The 17,192-nt window shown below is 48.3% G+C and overlaps 1 protein-coding gene across 1 annotated transcript; it reads left to right on the plus strand.

Annotated features, from left to right (window-relative positions):
* Positions 1 to 428: 428 nt before the first annotated feature.
* HAS1 (hyaluronan synthase 1) lies at positions 429 to 13,781 on the plus strand. The gene is made up of 5 exons (XM_081920713.1): positions 429 to 783; positions 6,908 to 7,605; positions 10,302 to 10,527; positions 11,268 to 11,400; positions 11,937 to 13,781. The coding sequence occupies exons 1-5, from the start codon at positions 519 to 521 to the stop codon at positions 12,610 to 12,612; spliced, it is 1,998 nt and encodes a 665-aa protein (XP_081776839.1). The 5' UTR covers positions 429 to 518; the 3' UTR covers positions 12,613 to 13,781.
* The last annotated feature ends 3,411 nt before the right edge of the window (positions 13,782 to 17,192 follow it).

Below are 17,192 nucleotides of genomic sequence, written 5' to 3' on the forward strand. Positions count from 1 at the left end.
TTGCATCGTGGCAGCCGCCTTGTGCGCGCTTTCTCGGGAGTAAACCCATCAAGGTCAGGGAGGCTTACTTCCGAGTAAACGCACGCAGGAGGATCATTCTCCAGACGAAAAAAAAAGTGCTCAACGCGAGTAACACACCATATCTTAAAAAAATAAAATCACCACAGTCAAAGCGCACCCACCCACGTGCCAGGAAGTCCGGGAACTGCCGTTTGTTCAGAGGGCTGGGAACGGTAGCTTTGTCGAAACTACAGTTCCCAAAAGGGTGCTTTAAATGTTTGCTGTGTGCAGGGTTCAAGGCTTCTCCCCTGACTGCTAGCCTCGATCCCACCCTTCTAATGTTGGATGCCTAGTGCGTCGGCCAGCTGCGCTTTTACGCAGCTCGAGGGGCAGTGCACTCCGCACGTTCTCAGGGGCACTCTTTTCCGGCACTGGAAATCCGGTTCCAGTTAAATCCCATCTTGAGAGTTGATAAAGTAGCCGGAGACTCCTTGGAGGCTGCAAAGCAACGTGTGCGAATGGATGGGCGTGTTCCACCACGGGATGGGGCTCAGACCCTAAAACGGCATTACTGGGGCGTGAGTGATCTCCCGATGAGATCAGATGGGCCCCAGCCCAGCCTTGACGCACGTCAGGGGCCGCCTCCCCGCAAACCCTCCCTCCTCCTCCGCCCCCCCCCCCCTCGCGAGATTCAAAAGCTTCCCCGCCAGACATCAAACAAACCAGACTTCCCCGCAACCAAACCCGGATCGCACACGGGCTCCGGCCGCCCCAGCGCCGCAGGTGAGAGACGGGACAGGGAGCCTGCTGCCGGAGGGTGGCTGGGTGGGGGGGGGCGCAAGGTCTCGTGGGACAGGGAGCCTGGGCGTCTTTTGCTTTGAGAGAGAGGGGGGAGTGTGAGCTAGTGGTTTAAACTGATGCTGAATTGGTGCCAGGGCTTGACCCTGGATGGCCGCTCAAAAGAAAGAAAGTCACCGCGCCCTTGAGCACATGCAGAGTGCAATTCACTCAGCCCTGAGTAGCTACAAAGAAGCCCCTCTGTGTATGGGACAATTAGGACTTCAGTTGGGTTAGTATTATATTTCAAGGGCTTTCAGTTGCAGTGGTATTTCCAGAGGCGTTGAAACTCTGCATCCCTCCTTCCCCCACTGCCCAACCTAGAAAAATAAGCTCTAATGTTGCTGAAAGGATGGAGTGACGGGATCTTAAAGCCCCAACACCAGGGTGGGGGCTGGTGACCTGTGTATATATGAATACTTCAGATCACTTGATAGAGACTAGTTGGAAAGCTTTTTAAAAAATGTAATTCTGCCCCTCCTCGCCGTTTGAGTTGGTAACTGAGTGCGTGGAAGTTCCTTGAGTTCTCTTCTCGTGTGTTTTGCTTTAATGCACTTTGAGGTGCCAATTATGAGTTCCTGGTCCAAATGAGCAATTGCAATACGTAGGCTGGGTGGATTTATCAGGAGTAAAATAAGGCGCGTGTTCACCTCCCCGCTTGCTGCCAAAACTCCACTCCTTGTTGCAACAGAGCTGGAAGTAGCGGTTAGTGGTTGCAACCTGGAATGTGACTTGAAAAGCCGTGATTGAGCTGCCCCCAGGGGGCAGGAGGAGAGCCTAGTGGTCAGTGCAAAGGTGGGAGCATGCAGGTCTAGGGCAGCTTGGGGGTGCGTGTGGAGGCTTGCTGTGTACACTTCAAGGAAAAGACTTCAGCTGCAAGACACGTACATGTCTTGATTTGCATAAAAAAGGTCCCCAGTTTATCTCGGTAGCATCATCCATAATGTTGGTTGTGAATGAGCTGGCACAAAGGACTGGCAACAACACTGATAGTGAGGTTGCCGAGTTCTGAGCCTGCTGCCACACTGATTGATATAGGTTGGCATGAATGCTGATGGGATGCCAACATTTTAATCAGCCTGCAGAACCTATCTCAGTCTGGTGGGTACTTTGATCTGTCACATATACAGTGGTACCTCACAAGACAAATGCCTCGTAAGACGAAAAACTCGCAAGACGAAAGAGTTCTTCGTTTTTTGAGTTGCTTTGCAAGACGAATTTCCCTATGGGCTTGCTTCGCAAGACGAAAACGTCTTGCGAGTTTGTTTCCTTTTTCTTAAAAGCGTTAATACCCAGGGAATCCGTGCTTCGCAAGACAAAAAAATCGCAAGACGAAACAACTCGCAGAACGAATTAATTTCGGCTTGCAAGGTGCCACTGTACCTGAAAAGCTGGGCTGAGAGATCTGTACTCCAGAACGCTGATTCTTGGAAATCTGATCACTCCAAGCATTCCTCCAGGGGTGGCTCTTTGTAGTTTTCAAGGTACCTTTTAAGAAGTGGTGGAAAAGAGGGTTTTATTTTCATGGAATAATAATAATAATAATTTATTATTTATACCCCACCTATCTGGCTGGGTTTCCCCAGCCACTCTGGGCGGCTTCCAACAGAATATTAAAATACAATAACCTATTAAACATGAAAAGCTTCCCTAAACAGGGCTGCCTTCAGATGTCTTCTAAAAGTCTGGTAGTTGTTTTTCTCTTTGACATCTGGTGGGAGGGTGTTCCACAGGGCGGGTGCCACTACCGAGAAGAAGGCCCTCTGCCTGGTTCCCTGTAACTTGGCTTCTCATAGCGAGGGAACCGCCAGAAGGCCCTCGACGCTGGACCTCAGTGTCCGGGCAGAACAATGGGGGTGGAGACGCTCCTTCAGGTATACATACATGTGCCGTTTATCCCACCGCTGCCTGTGGTCACACGGTTTGGGGATGTTTTGGGGAAGCGATTTTATTGGAGGCAAAAGTGGTGCCTGTGTCCACATCACAATGGGGTTGGACTCTTGGGTCCCTTCTGCCTCTAATATTCTATGAGTTGTGACCCTTCATTTGAAATGCCTTCGATGTCCTAGTTAGCTTCATCGGCAGTGGACCTTACAAAAAACCCAGAAAAAGGTAGGCCAGCCGTATTGACCTCAGGTTGCTGATGGAAGGTTGCCTATGGAATTTGTGGCTGAGTCGGGATTTGAACAACGAAATTCCTCCTACCCAATGTGGCTATAGCAGCCACTCCACCCTAAAATGGTTGTGATGGAATTCTAACCAGGGCCGGCCTGCCCATGAGGCAAGGGGAGGCATCCAACTCGGGCGGCAGGCTCTGGGGAGTTGGGAGGGGCGTGGTCTGCCACTGCCCCCACTGTGCCCCAGTGCTCCCTGCTCCCCTCTGGAAAAAGGGTGGCACAGCAGCAAGAGAGGAGGCTGATGGAAAAGAAGCTCAAACCTGTCGGCCGCCTCTTTCATCACTAGGTCTCCAATGCAGCAATGTGAAAAGGGTGAAGACTGCCTCTCTGTGTTCATCATCTGAGGCCCTTCTTTCTATGCCTCCTCCACATGAGGTTCGGAGGTTGGCAAACACAAGAAGGGGCCTTTTCTGTAGTGGCCCCCCATTTGTTGAATGCTCTCCCCAGGGAGTTTTGCCTGGCACCTTCATTGTATATTTTTTAAGGCTCTAGGCGAAACGGTTCCTGTTCAACTAGGCCTTGGGCTGATTAATATTCTACAGCCTTTAAAATGTGTCTGTGGGAAGGGGGGCGGGTATCATTTTGCTGTTTGGGTTTAATTATCTTGTATTTTATTCTGGGAACCACCCCGAGATCTTTTGGCGAAGGGTGGTAAATTAATTTAATGAATAAAATAAAAATATATAAATAAGATCAGCATCGGAAGTTAGGGGGCAGTGAAGATCAGCGTTGAAAAGAAAGGGGGATTGAAAATGGGCATGGAGGAGAGATTGCCAATATTTCCCAAGTGAAAATCAGCATTGAGAAGAAGGGGACAGCAAGGATCAGCATGAAGACCGTGGGGTGTGAGGAACCTCGGCTGCATATAAAGAAGCACCCCTCACAAACTGCAATGGGGGAGGCATCAATTTCTGATTTGCCTCCAGCTCCCAAATGTCTGGGGTCAACCCTGGTTCTATCAAGCCACAGGGGCAACTCTTTATTCAGCTTCCTGGTATGTCTGTACGCTTATGATCATCTGGGCTCACGTAAGCTGCGTGTTTGGGGTCACCGATGGTTGTGTGCGTTCACCACTGAGTGAGTGCGGGACCAGGCTTTTTGGAAGGCCAGTTCCAAATGTTGCTTCGGGTTGCTCTAGCAGCAGAAGAGATTGGAGTAGTGGTGTATAGTGGTTAGAGTGTGGGTTTGCTGTTCAATGGTTTGCAGAGAAATGCCTAAGCTAGAGCAGGGGTCAGCAAATTTTATGAGCAGGAGGCCGGTCCACTGTCCCTCAGACCTTGTGGGGGGGCCAGACTATATTTGGAGGGGGGGTGAACAAATTCCTATTCCCCTAAAATAACCCAGAGATGCATTTTAAATAAAAGGATACATTCTACTCATGTAGAAACACACTGATTCCTGGACCATCCGCGGGCCGGATTGAGAAGGCGATTGGGCCGGATCTGGCCCCAGACCATGAGCTAGAGGGCTCCCTAAAGGCTTGTGGCACAAAATGGGGGGTTTCTTCACTGATGTGGGGGTGTCCACAGGCTGTCATCCCGGTGCTGTCCTGGACTTTTCTCCCTTTAAAGGTGTGTTTGTTTGTTTGTTTGTTTGTTTGTTTGTTTGTTTGTTTGTTTGCTTGCTTGCTTGCTTGCTTGCTTGCTTGTTTATCATTGGAAAGTCCAAAATGGCAATGATCAAAAACTCTGCATTTAAAGGGGGGAAGTTTCAAGGACAAAACTGGGCTGGGGTCTACATTTTGGTCTGGTGTGGATAAGCCCTAGATTTTGCCAGCGGCTCTGAGAGGCCAGGAATTCTGGGTTTGGCAGTGCATTCTTATTCATGTCTACACACTTGAGTTCGGTGAAACTTTTCCCTAGGTAAGTATGCGCAGGATTTCACTTGATATTTGCGGTTAAAATAGGAGGAAGGAGATTTTCATGTGCTGTTGCAAGAAGGGGCAAGCGAGGGGAAAAACAACAACCCAGGATTTCTGTTCCATTTGCTAAGTGGGGTGTGCAAATGGTATGTACTGTGTCAAGCACTTTGTCATTTATTTATTCAATGACCCGTTGGTGTCATTTGCTGTAATCTTTTTGAAAACGCCTCTTCCTTGGCTCTATTAATAATTTTTTATAGAGTTAGCCTGAGCCCCTGCCAGGAGGTTAGTTTGGAGTGGAGGAACCTGCAGAGAAACTTGTGTAAACATTTAATAGTGGGACCAGCAATCTCCAAACAGATTGGCTATCGCCCTCTTCTTGGGGTGTGGGGGGTTGTTGCAGGCTAGCCAGGAGCCCTGTTCCATTGCTGGCTTTAATGCAAATTGTGGCTCAGCCTCTGGTTGAGTCCATATACGCCCACCCATATGTGCAAGATGGGATAACTTGGCAGGTATATTCACTCTGGGTCTCTGGTGCAGTACATCATTCTTGCCTGTAGGTGGTGTACACACCCCAAAGGTTCAAGATGACAGATTTTGGCTAGGGAGAAAGAGACAGCATCTTCTATGGTAGTACAGTGGTACCTCGGGTTAAGTACTTAATTCGTTCCGAAGGTCTGTTCTTAACCTGAAACTGTTCTTAACCTGAAGCACCACTTTAGCCAATGGGGCCTCCTGCTGCCGCTACACCACTGGAGCACGATTTCTGTTCTTATCCTGAAGCAAAGTTCTTAACCTGAAGCACTATTTCTGGGTTAGCAGAGTCTGTAACCTAAAGCGTATGTAACCCGAGGTACCACTGTAGTCTGTGCCTAGACTTGCAAGAAACCACAGCCTTTAAGGTCTAAGCACCAGGGCTTTTTTCAGGGGGAACTCATAGGAACTCAGTTCTGGCCCCTCTCAGGTGGGCGCCATTGCCATTCTAAGAGATTTTATGCCCTTTCTTGTGCTTCTGCACTGGTTACAAGCGAGCATCTCAGAATGATCCTTGGAGCTGGCATTCCTCTTTAAATCGGACACTGCTCTGAACCAATAGAGAGGTTGTTCCTTTGCCCATAAATCTTTTGCCCTTTGAGATACGCAGATGAGGCAATTTTCTACATCTCTTAGGGACCAGCAGTAAACACCAGGGCCGTGTGGATTGAAAGCTGAAATTTATTTATTTTTAATGCACCCAGGAAATCCAGATTCTGCAGCTAAGAAGCTGAACAATGTGACTTTTGTAAACTGTGCAAACTGGGGGGAATCCTAAGTTTTGCACATAATTTATTCTGGCTTTGTTAATCATGGGAAACAACAAGGGACTAAAGCCCCTCAGCCATTTCACCTCTCGCTCTAGAACCAGCCCCACAGCAGTCTTTATTAAATTTGTCCAGAGCTGGGTGTTCCCATCCCTCAGGGTGTAAACCCAGAAGGGGAGACTGTATTTTTTTATTGCCCCTTTGAGATTACTGTACCTGGGTGGTGCTCTTAGCAGCATTCTGCCATCTGCAGTGGGTCCCAGCTTTTATATCTCCTGCCCAGATGCCGGCGGGTACAATCCCCATGCTACAAGATGTTGATGTGGGGAAGAAAAGTCCAGTGAGTTGCAACTTGCCATAGTACTCGACTCCTGTTCTCATGCCTACATTTCTGCACTCTTGTCTGTTGGCATGAAGCCGCTGTGGGCTTTTGGGAGCAGGGGTCCAGGTGGCACAAATCTGCCCTCCTTGCTCCCAGAGTCTTTCAGCCATCTTGTCTCCCCACTGCCTCTGAATAGTGCCGTGCTTATTCTTGACCTGTGGATAAACATTAAATAAATACCATCTGCATGCTTAATGGGTTTTTAATAGTTTGTTTTGTGTTGTAATTGTTGTGTTTGTTTTGTGTGCTGCCCAGAGAGCACTTACGCTGTGGGGTGGCCCCATTCCATCGACCATAAATTCCCCTGAGAACAATCCAGCTCACTCACTACCTTGACTATTCCTTCCAGGGATGGATGTCACCATACTGCCAAAGGGCGTTGTCTCTATTGGACGTCGGATCGTCACCATCGGCTTTGCGCTGCTCATACTGTCCATATTGGCATGGGCCTACATTTCGGGGAACCAGCTGGCTTCCGACCGGTACCACATTATGGCATTTGGCCTCTACGGGGCCTTCCTCACGGCCCACCTCATCATCCAGAGCTTCTTTGCCTTCCTGGAGCACAAGAGAATGAAGAGGGACTCTCTGACTTGCAGCTACACCAAGACGGTGGCTCTCACCATCTCCGCTTACCAGGAGGACCCGGCTTACCTCCGCGAGTGCCTCGAGTCCGTCAAGGCGACTTTGTACCCTCCAGAGAAGCTCCGGATCATCATGGTGATCGATGGCAACAGCCCTGACGACCGGTACATGATGGACATGTTCCAAGAGGTCTTTGCTGGGGAAGACGTGGGGACGTTCGTCTGGGAGAACAACTACCACCACCAGCCTCTGTTGGATGTAGACGAAGGGGACAGCGGCTACCAAGCCGGAGATGAGCCGCCTGTCTACAGTGAAATAGATATGGACGACCTCGGGCAGCTGGCTGTAGAAGAGCTGATCCGGACCAAGAGATGTGTCTGCATCATGCAGAAATGGGGAGGGAAGAGGGAAGTCATGTACACAGCTTTCAAGGCCCTGGGCAACTCGGTGGACTACGTCCAGGTAAATGGCTCCTATCCAGTTGTCTCGCTTTCTCATTTGTTTTATGCCATCCCGCAATGTCCTCCAGGCTGAGAGATAGGGACTGGGCCAACATTTCCCGTAGCAGAGAAAGGCTGTTGAACTTCAAGGGGGAATTAAAGTAGAAAGCAGAGAGGAGATATTGGGAAAGGCAGAGATCCTTGCCACACGGGTAAGGTGCTAGCAGCAGAAGCAGGAGGGCGAATGGCCCTAAGGGGGAAAGGGAAGGGGTACTTGAGTTGTCAGTCTTCTGTGCCTGCTGCCTGAAACAGTTGTCTCATTCCACCTCTTGAACAGCCCTGCCCTGTATGCTAGCCATGTGTCATGCCTCACTGCATGCAGTGAGAATGTACAGCATTTGCTTTTGAGCAGAGGTTGGACGGTCAGGGTTGCTTTAGCTGAGAATCCTGGGGTTGGACTAGATGACCCCTGGGTCCCTTCCAGCTCTGCAATTCAACGATATGCTCTCCATTCTTCTCTGGCTGCACATTGGAAGATCAGCAATTATGGGCAAATGCGTCTTCCATTGCTAACCTCGTTAAGGTGCTCCTGGTCAGCTTACAAGGAAGCTTGTGGTTCCTCAGTATAGACCTTGACAACCGCTGAAGTGTATACTTAAGTGCATTCTGTGATTTCTGCAGAAGCTCAGAAAAATACCAAAATATGGCATTGGTTGCAGGGTTCGGCATTCTGAGACAGGGATGGGATGAGGAGAGGAGAGGCACCGAAGCCTCATGTTTCCTGACCCACATAAATCCCACTGAGTCGTCGTCTTCTCCAGTTATTGACTTATGCCATAAGGGCTACGAACTTGGTTTATTTGAAAACAAATGCTCAGTTGCTAGCCAGACCCTTGTGGCTTATTAAGATTGACCTTTTAGAAGTGTGCGAGTCAGTGCCTGAAGAGAGTGTGCTTCTGTGAGTCAGGGGGAGCGGCCCCTAACACTTTACTATGGGAAGCAGAATCGATTGTGCAAAATGCGGAAATATATTGGAATTTCCACAGTCCAGCTTAACTGGGTACAGAATTTATTTTTCTTGGTTTTGCCTAGTCATGCTACCTATGAACTATCTCCTCTCCTACCACCTCTGGGCTTTAATATCTAATTTGACCCTTTCAAGCTTATTCTCAAGGGCGACACGCTGCCCTTAACTCTGGAGGCATCCCTGGTCACCAACTAATTTTGCTGGAGTGCGAGACTGACAAAGCAGAAGAGGAGCAGCAAGCCAAAGTCTCTGCCCCTGCCCCAACTTTGTTTCCAAAATTGCCTCCTGCCAAATCCACCAAATCCAGATGTTGCTCTTTGCCTCACAGGCTGGCAAGGGGTGGGCCAGATGACACCAGGGTGGATTTGTCCTGGAGTTTCCAGTTGCTGACCTTTCATGTATACACTCTGGGGGTGGGAGCGGGAGAGATCGAAACCTTGTCCCAAGGAAACCCCAATTCTTCAGCAAGGGGGAGGGGAAGCTTCTGCAATCTGCATGAATCTGTTCATCTAATTTCGTTTACACATCGCTTCTTCTTTAGCATCTCAGAGCAAGTACATAATACAATAAAAGTGTATATTTTAAAAAACTGCATGTAAAAATGCAGTTAAAACAATTGCAGATATAGAAAGGATTTCAACTCCAATACAGATGCCAACAGGGATAGATTGCTGCTTAAAAGTATTGTTGAAAGAGGAAAATGTTCAACGTGATAATTATCCTTATTAAGCCTTATTAAACATGTAGCTCATTACTTACTTTGCAAAACCTAAGCTGCTTCCCTGGGTTGTGATGAGGAGCAAACCTCATCAGGATGGTGAAGTTTTGCCCTTTGACCTCTACCCATCATGCCCTACTCTCAGGGTCCCACCTGTATCTCCATCAGCTTCTTACCTGGCTAACCATATAACCCAAATTTCTGTCTCTCTTTCAGTGTAACAGAGTATTGCATCCATATAATTAACTGTGCTTTACAAATTAGTTTTCATAAGGTTCTCTTTCACTCCTTGCTTCCCAGCCATCTTCAACCAAACTATTGATCCACTTAATGTTCTGCAATATGAGCCATTCATTCTCCCTCATTTGTACATCACTCCTTAGCCAAAGAAGTGTCATTTCTAACTTTGGGGGTGTGCAAAATGCTTGATAACCTTTCTCCTGTTCTTATCCTAGCATTAATTGTGCCCGTTTTACAGACAAGGCAAGCAAAGACTGATTTGCCTCAAGCCAGTCAATTAATCCCATAAGCCGAGACAGCGTCTGAGCTGGGCTGTCCCTGCACACAGTCTGTGCTCTCCCCCATTGCATCACACTTGTCACAGACGCGAATGTTGCATTTTCGGGACGCTTTTCATACATTCTCTGGTTTTGCCACAGACCCTGGGCTACTTCACACATGCATGTGTGTTACTTAATTATTGTGCACTTAGCAGTTGCACATTGGAAAGGATTGTGGCGGTGCCCAAGCCATGAAAGTGTCAAAGCTGGGGCATTTCACCGCAAACTTAGTCATCGCTCGGTGTCACAATTCTCCAGTGACGACTGTGCAGATGTGTGAATCAGCCTTTGAAAGTGAGAGTGCTCTGGCTAACTTTCCCCGTGTTCTGTAAATCGAGCTTCTGGCAAATCTGATCTCTCTGGCAAATTCCAGGGGTGTCCCTTCTCAATCTCCATCTCTTGGCCTCTCCCAGGTTTGCGATTCGGACACCAAGCTGGCCCCAGATGCAACCCTGGAACTGGTGAAGGTGCTGGAGTCCAACGAACGCTACGGGGCTGTCGGCGGGGATGTGCGGATCCTCAACCTCTCCGACTCCTATATCAGCTTCATGAGCAGCTTGCGGTACTGGATGGCCTTCAACATCGAGCGCGCCTGCCAGTCTTACTTTGACTGTGTTTCTTGTATCAGTGGCCCCCTGGGTAAGGCTTCCCCTGTGCGTTGGTTCCGCCGCTTTACTTTCAACAGGAAGCGGTTTTATTCGTTTGATCAGAAAGCTGGTTATGTTTTACCAGCCCGTTGTATACAGTGGTACCTCTGGTTGCGAACGGGATCTGTTACGGAGCCCTGTTTGCAACCTGAGCAGAACGCAACGTGTGTCTGCGCAAGTGCAGATCGCGATTCGCCACTTCTGCGCATGCACATGACGTCATTTTGAGTGTCTGCGCATGCGCGAGCGGCAAAACCTGGAAGTAATCCTTTCCGGTACGTTAACCTGAGGTATAACTGTATTTGTATCAGGGATGCGGGCGGCACCATGGTCTAAACCACTGAGCCTCTTGTGCTTGCTGATTGGAAGGTCAGCGGTATGAATCCATGTGACAGGGTTAGCTCCCATTGCTCTGTCCCAGCTCCTGCCAACCTAGCAGTTTGAACGCATACCAGTGCAAGTAGATAAATAGGTACCACTGTGGCGGGAAGTTAAACGGTGTTTCTGTACGCTCTGGCACTCAACAAGGACTGCCGTTGTGCCACAAGCAGTTTAGTCATTCTGGCCACATGATCTGGAAAAGCTGTCTGTGCACAAACGCTGGCTCCCTCAACCTGAAAACAGAGTTGAGTGCCATACCTCATAGTCAAATTTTACTGGACTTAACCATCCAAGGGTCTTTTACCTTTTTACCTTATGTTTGTATCTCACCTGTTTTGTCCCCCGCTATAGGCCTGTATCGGAATGACCTCCTTCAGCAGTTTCTAGAGTCCTGGTACAATCAGAAGTTCCTGGGTACCCACTGCACCTTTGGAGATGACCGGCACCTCACCAACCGGATGCTGAGCATCGGCTATGCCACCAAGTAAGAACATGTGGAGACTTGGGTTTTCTGGAGCAAGGGTGGTGCAGAATGAAAAATGACAAGGAGATGGGAGAGGTGCAAGGAGACAGCATCTTGTTGGGTAGCTCCAGCTCCCATCAGCCCCAAGGCAGCATGGCCGCTGGTCAAGGATGATGGGAGTTGTAGTCAGTGGTGTAGCATGGGTTGCCAGCACCCGGGGCTACGCAAAAGTGGGGCGGGGATGGAAATGGACAGAACAGGCATGCACAGTTGCAAAGTTAAGAAAAATAGAGTCATTCCATTGTCTGGAGAGGTCACTTCCTGGGTCACAGGGAGAAGCCGTTTCCAACAGAGCCCAGCAATGGAACCAGGCACTGAAGTTTTGTGCCCCTAACCATTTTGCACCTGGGGCAACTGGCCTTGTGCCCCCTGTGCTATGCCACTGGTTGTAGCTCAGTGACATCTGGAGGGTTACAGGTTCCCCATTCCTGTTCCAGATGAAACTGAATGAAGACCTTATATTCTTAATTTTTCCTCCTTTCTTCTCCATGTACCAGGTACACTGCGCGCTCCCGCTGCTACTCGGAGACGCCGTCCGTGTTCCTGCGATGGCTGGCGCAGCAGACTCGCTGGACCAAGTCCTACTTCCGCGAGTGGCTCTACAACGCCCTCTGGTGGCACCGCCACCACCTGTGGATGACCTACGAGTCGGTGGTGGCTGGGATCTTCCCCTTCTTCGTCACGGCCACCGTCCTGCGGCTCTTCTATGGGGGGAACTTGTGGGACATCCTATGGGTGCTGCTCTGCGTCCAGCTGGTGGCTTGCGTGAAGGCCCTCTACGCCTGCTGGCTGAGGAAGAACTTCATCATGATCTTCATGTCCCTCTACGCCGTGCTCTACATGGGCGGCTTGCTGCCGGCCAAGTACTTTGCCATCATCACGATGAACAAGAGCAGCTGGGGCACCTCGGGCAGGAAGAAGATGGTGGGGAACTATATGCCTCTGCTGCCTGTCTCCATCTGGGGCCTGCTGCTCTTGGGAGGCCTGGTCTACACCATCTACCAGGAGGCCCTGGCTGATTGGACAACCGAGGCCAAGCAGACTGAGATCTGGTACCTGCTCATTGGCTCAGCCATCTATGTCGGCTACTGGACGTTCATGATCATGCTTTATTGGCTCTGGGTGCGGAGATGCTGCCGGAAACGGGTGGATTTCTATAGTGTTCAGGTGTGATGGGCCTGGGGGGGTTCTGAAACCTGAATGTAAGACAGAATCTCGGACCAGTGAGGGCTTGGGTGCTCACCCAAGGTCTAGGAGTGAAGAGTGATCTCGTAGGAGCCACTCCTGGCTTAGAAATGATGAGTTCAGTGTCCTGTGAGTTTCCACTCCATCATGTGGTCTGTCAGCAGAGTACACACTCCTTGGGATCTCTTCTAGGACTAGAAGCTCCGGGGTTGCCTGAATCTCAGGGAGGAGATCTTTTACCCAACAAGACGTAAGGGTCTCCTAGCCTCCTCTTCTCTCCCTCTTTGGCTGCTAACGGTCTAGGTCCTGGGAGATGTTTCTGACCTCAGTTTATTTATATAGTGTTCGAGTTTTTTCATGTTCCAAAAAAAGCCAAATGTTTGACTTCTCCTCCTTCTTGAAATGCAGCCATCTCTGGGGTGGGTCAGCTGGGTGATGCGAAACCCCACAGGGACACCAGACGCACAGGAACCAATCTCATTGCACTGAAATGCCACTGCAGATCCAAGTCTTGAGTGCTGCAGCCACTGAGCAGAGAGACAAGGATGGAGGGATGTTGGCCAATGGTTGCTGTTCAGTTGACGCATGCAACAGGTTGGATCTGACTGGGAAAAGAGGGAGGTGGGTAACCTCCTTTTGGTGGAACTGGAGACCAGACCTTGACACACGTGAATCCTGCATGACATAAAAGGATTATCTTCCCTTCTCTTTTTCCCGCAAGAAAAAGAAATCCCTTAGTGCTATGTCTTATCTTGACTTGTGAACACTTGATGGTTACAGAAGAAACACAGTTTACAGTTGCGGGACAGAAGCTGGAAACTTCTGTCTTGGTTTTTGCTTTGTTTGTTTTTGTTTCTTTCACCTGGAAAGGAAATTGGCAATCTGGCTGAGAGGGGAGGGTCAAAGTCGCCCTTAATCACCTCTCTGTTATTGTTTTTTAAATTGTAATATTGACCATTGGAGTTTTGGGAGCTCCTTTCTACAGGAAAATGAAGGAGTGTGATATTATTTATTTGCTGTATTTTAATAATAAGGGCTATTTAATAGTTGTTGATGTTTTTTTTAAAAAAAGAAAGAAAATTGAATAATGAGGATTTTTAAAAAACCGTTATTTTTTATAAATGGTATTAAAAAATAAAACATATTTTTTTGGAAAACTTGTCCTTGGTGTGCTTGCGTTAATTTCACTTTTGTAGGGAAGGTGGAAACTTTGCTATCGAATACAAACAGTACTTAGCAGTTGCATAGCACTTTCAGAGATTCAAAGCACTTAGCATGCAGTTGCCTTGTGTCTTTACAGCAGCAGTGAATAACCTGGTTTTTTTGTTTTGTTTTTTATATTTTTTATTATTGTTATTGAAAAATATAAACATATTACAAACATCAGTTCAAAATCCAAATATCGAGATTGCTCTGAATCTCTTGACTTCCCCCCATCCCTTTCAAGGGTCCTAATGTTAATATTTACAACTGCATATCAATATTTATCCAGACTTTTATCCTTCTAAAATATCCATACTTTTCGTTACTTTACAAGTGTGGTTAAAATTCTGTTAACGTTTTAACCTGCTTGCAGTGGTCTCATAGGTAAATTATAAACTTTCCCCAATCTTTTTCAAAGTTCTTGTCTTCTTGAAGAACCTGTTGACCTACAGATGTTGCTAGACTACAACTCCCATCATCCCTGGCTATGGGCCACGTTGGCTGAGGCTGATGGGAGCTGGAGTCCCAATATCACCCACCGGTTCCTTGTTTATCTTCTTATTGTAGATGAGTGGGGCTGGGTCTAAAGCCAAGAGAGGTTGTCCTCCTTAAGACCACCTGGTGAGTTTGTGGCAAAAAGAAGACTGAAAACAAAGACTTGATGATTTGTAGCTTGGCCACTTAGCCACAAACTCCTGCAGCTAAAAATTGAAATGAACAACAATGATTGTATTACTTTTATTTGCTAATTTGTTCAATAGCTCTAGTACCTGATATGGCTTCTTATTGTAGCCAAGTTGGGTGGGAACTTGTTTTGCACTCAGAAACTCCCAGGTCCAATCTCCAGTTTAAAGTATTAGGTAGCAGTTGGTTGGAAAGGATTCATAGAATTGTAGTGGTGGAAGGGATCGCCAAGGGTCATCTAGTTCAACCCCCTGCAATGCAGGAATCTCAGCTCATCCAACCTCTGCTTAAAAACCTCCAAGGAAGGAGAGTTCACCACCTGAGAGCGTCTGTTCCTCTGTTGAACAGCTCTTACCAACATTGGTTCAGGTCCTAGTTGCTCCATGTGGCATGTAACAGCCTTTGAGATATCTGAAGACGGCTATCGTATCTCCTCTCAGTCTCCTCTTTTCCAAGCTAAACATACCAAACTCCCTCAACCATTTCTCATAAGGCTTGGTTTCCTGACCCTTGATCATCTTGGTTGCCCTCCTATACACACATTCCAGCTTGTCAACATCCTTCTTAAATTGTGTCACCCAGAATTGGATATAGTACCCCAGGTGTGGTCTGAACAAGGCAGAATAGAGTGGGACTATTACCCCCCTTGACTGGGACACTACACTTCTGCTGATGCAGCCTAGAAGAGCAATAGCTGCTGCAAAAAAACACTGACTCATGTTAAGCTTGTGGTCTACCAAGATTCCTAGACCCTTTTCACATGCACTGCTGGCAAACCAGATGTCCCCCATCTTATAGTTGTGCAGCTGGTTATTTCTGCCTTCATGGATCACTGCCTTGCCGTGGCAAAGGGGCTTGAAGAACTCAGAGAAGCTATGAACTATGCCGAGCAGGGCACCCAAGATGAACAAGTCATAGTGGAGAGTTTTGACCAAACGTGATCCACCTGAAGGAGGAACCGGCAAGCCACTCCAGTATCCCTGCCAAGAAAACTCCATGGACAAAGACAACTGAGTGCTCACTGGAAGGACAGATTGTGAAGCTGAGGCTCCAGTACTTTGGCCACCTCATGAGAAGAGAAGACTCCCTGGAGAAGACCCTGATGTTGGGAAAGATGGAGGGCAGAAGGAGAAGGGGACGGCAGAGGACGAGATGGTTGGATAGTGTTTTCGAGGTTACCAGCATGAGTTTGACCAAACTGCGGGAGGCAGTGGAGGACAGAGGTGCCTGGCGTTCTCTGGTCCATGGGGTCACGAAGAGTCGGACACGACTAAACGACTAAACAACAACAACAACAACAAAGTTAAGAACCTTACATCTGTCCCTATTGATCTTCATTCTGCTAATTTGGACCCAGTTCTCCAATCTGTTAAGGTCATTTTGAATCCCGATTCTGTCTTCTGCGCAATTAGCTACCCCTCCCAATTTGGTGTCATCTGCAAATCTGATGAGCATCCCCCCGGTTCCTTCATCCAAGTCATCTATAAAGCTGTGGAACGGGCCCAGGACAGAACCCCACGGCACCCCACTTGTCACTTTTTCCCAGGATGAGGAGGAACCATTAATGAGCACTCTTTGGGTTCAGTCAGTCCAGCCCACAGTTTACCAGCTTCACCACAAGAATGTCATGGGGAGCGTTGTCAAAAGCCTTACTGAAATCAAGATACACTACATCCATAGCCTTCCTCTGATCCACCAGCCTTTTAACGCTAGCAAAAATAAAGAAATGAGGTTCGTCTGGCATTACTTGTTTCTGTAACCACAGTGCCCTTTTTAAAGCATCCTTTTCTAAGTGGTCACAGACCGACTGTTTAATTATGTGTTCTAGGATCTTTCCCGGTATCAACATGAATCTTCCTAGATAGCTTTCTGGGTCTTTTCCCCCCTCTCTGTGAAGAGTCTTTGTTGTGTTTGCTGCCAGGCAGAGCAAAGAAGAAGATAAGGGAAATATTCTGACCTGCCAAAAGGCAGCATCCTTTGGAAAAGAGGGAGCTGACATGTGAGGCGGTTGGAGGATGGATGGCGGTTAACAGATTGAGGTTGAATTCTGACAAGACAGAAGTACGGTTTGGGGGGAACGGGGTGAGTGTGTATGGAGGACTCCCTGGTCCTGAATGGGGTACCAGCTCCATCTTGTATGCAAGCTGAGACCGTACCTGCCCATGGACTGTCTTGCCAGAGTGGTGCATGCTCTGGTTATCTCCCACTTGGACTACTGTAACGTGCTCTACGTGGAGCTACCGTTGTAGGTGACTACAACTAATCCAGAATGCGGCAGCTAGACTAGTGACTGGGAGTGGCTGTCGAGACCATATAACACCGGTCCTGAAAGGCCTACATTGGCTCCCAGTACAATTCCGATCACAATTCAAAGTCTTGGTGCTGACCTTTAAAGCCCTAAATGGCCTTGGCTCAGTATACCTGAAGGACCATCTGCATCCCCATTGTTCAGCCCAGACACTGAGGTCCAGCTCCGAGGGCCTTCTGGCAGTTCCCTCCCTCCAAGAAGTGAGCTTAGAGGAAACCAGCCAAAGGGCCTTCTCGGTAGTGGCACCCACCCTGTGGAACGCCCTCCCATCAGATGTCAATGAAATAAACAACTACAGTGCTACCTCGGCTTATGTTACCGTCAGGTAACATAATTTCAAGTTATGAACGCGACAAACTTGGAGGTGTATACT

The sequence above is a fragment of the Podarcis melisellensis genome, assembly GCF_964234715.1.
Source record: "Podarcis melisellensis genome assembly, chromosome: 8".
NCBI lineage: Eukaryota > Metazoa > Chordata > Lepidosauria > Squamata > Lacertidae > Podarcis > Podarcis melisellensis.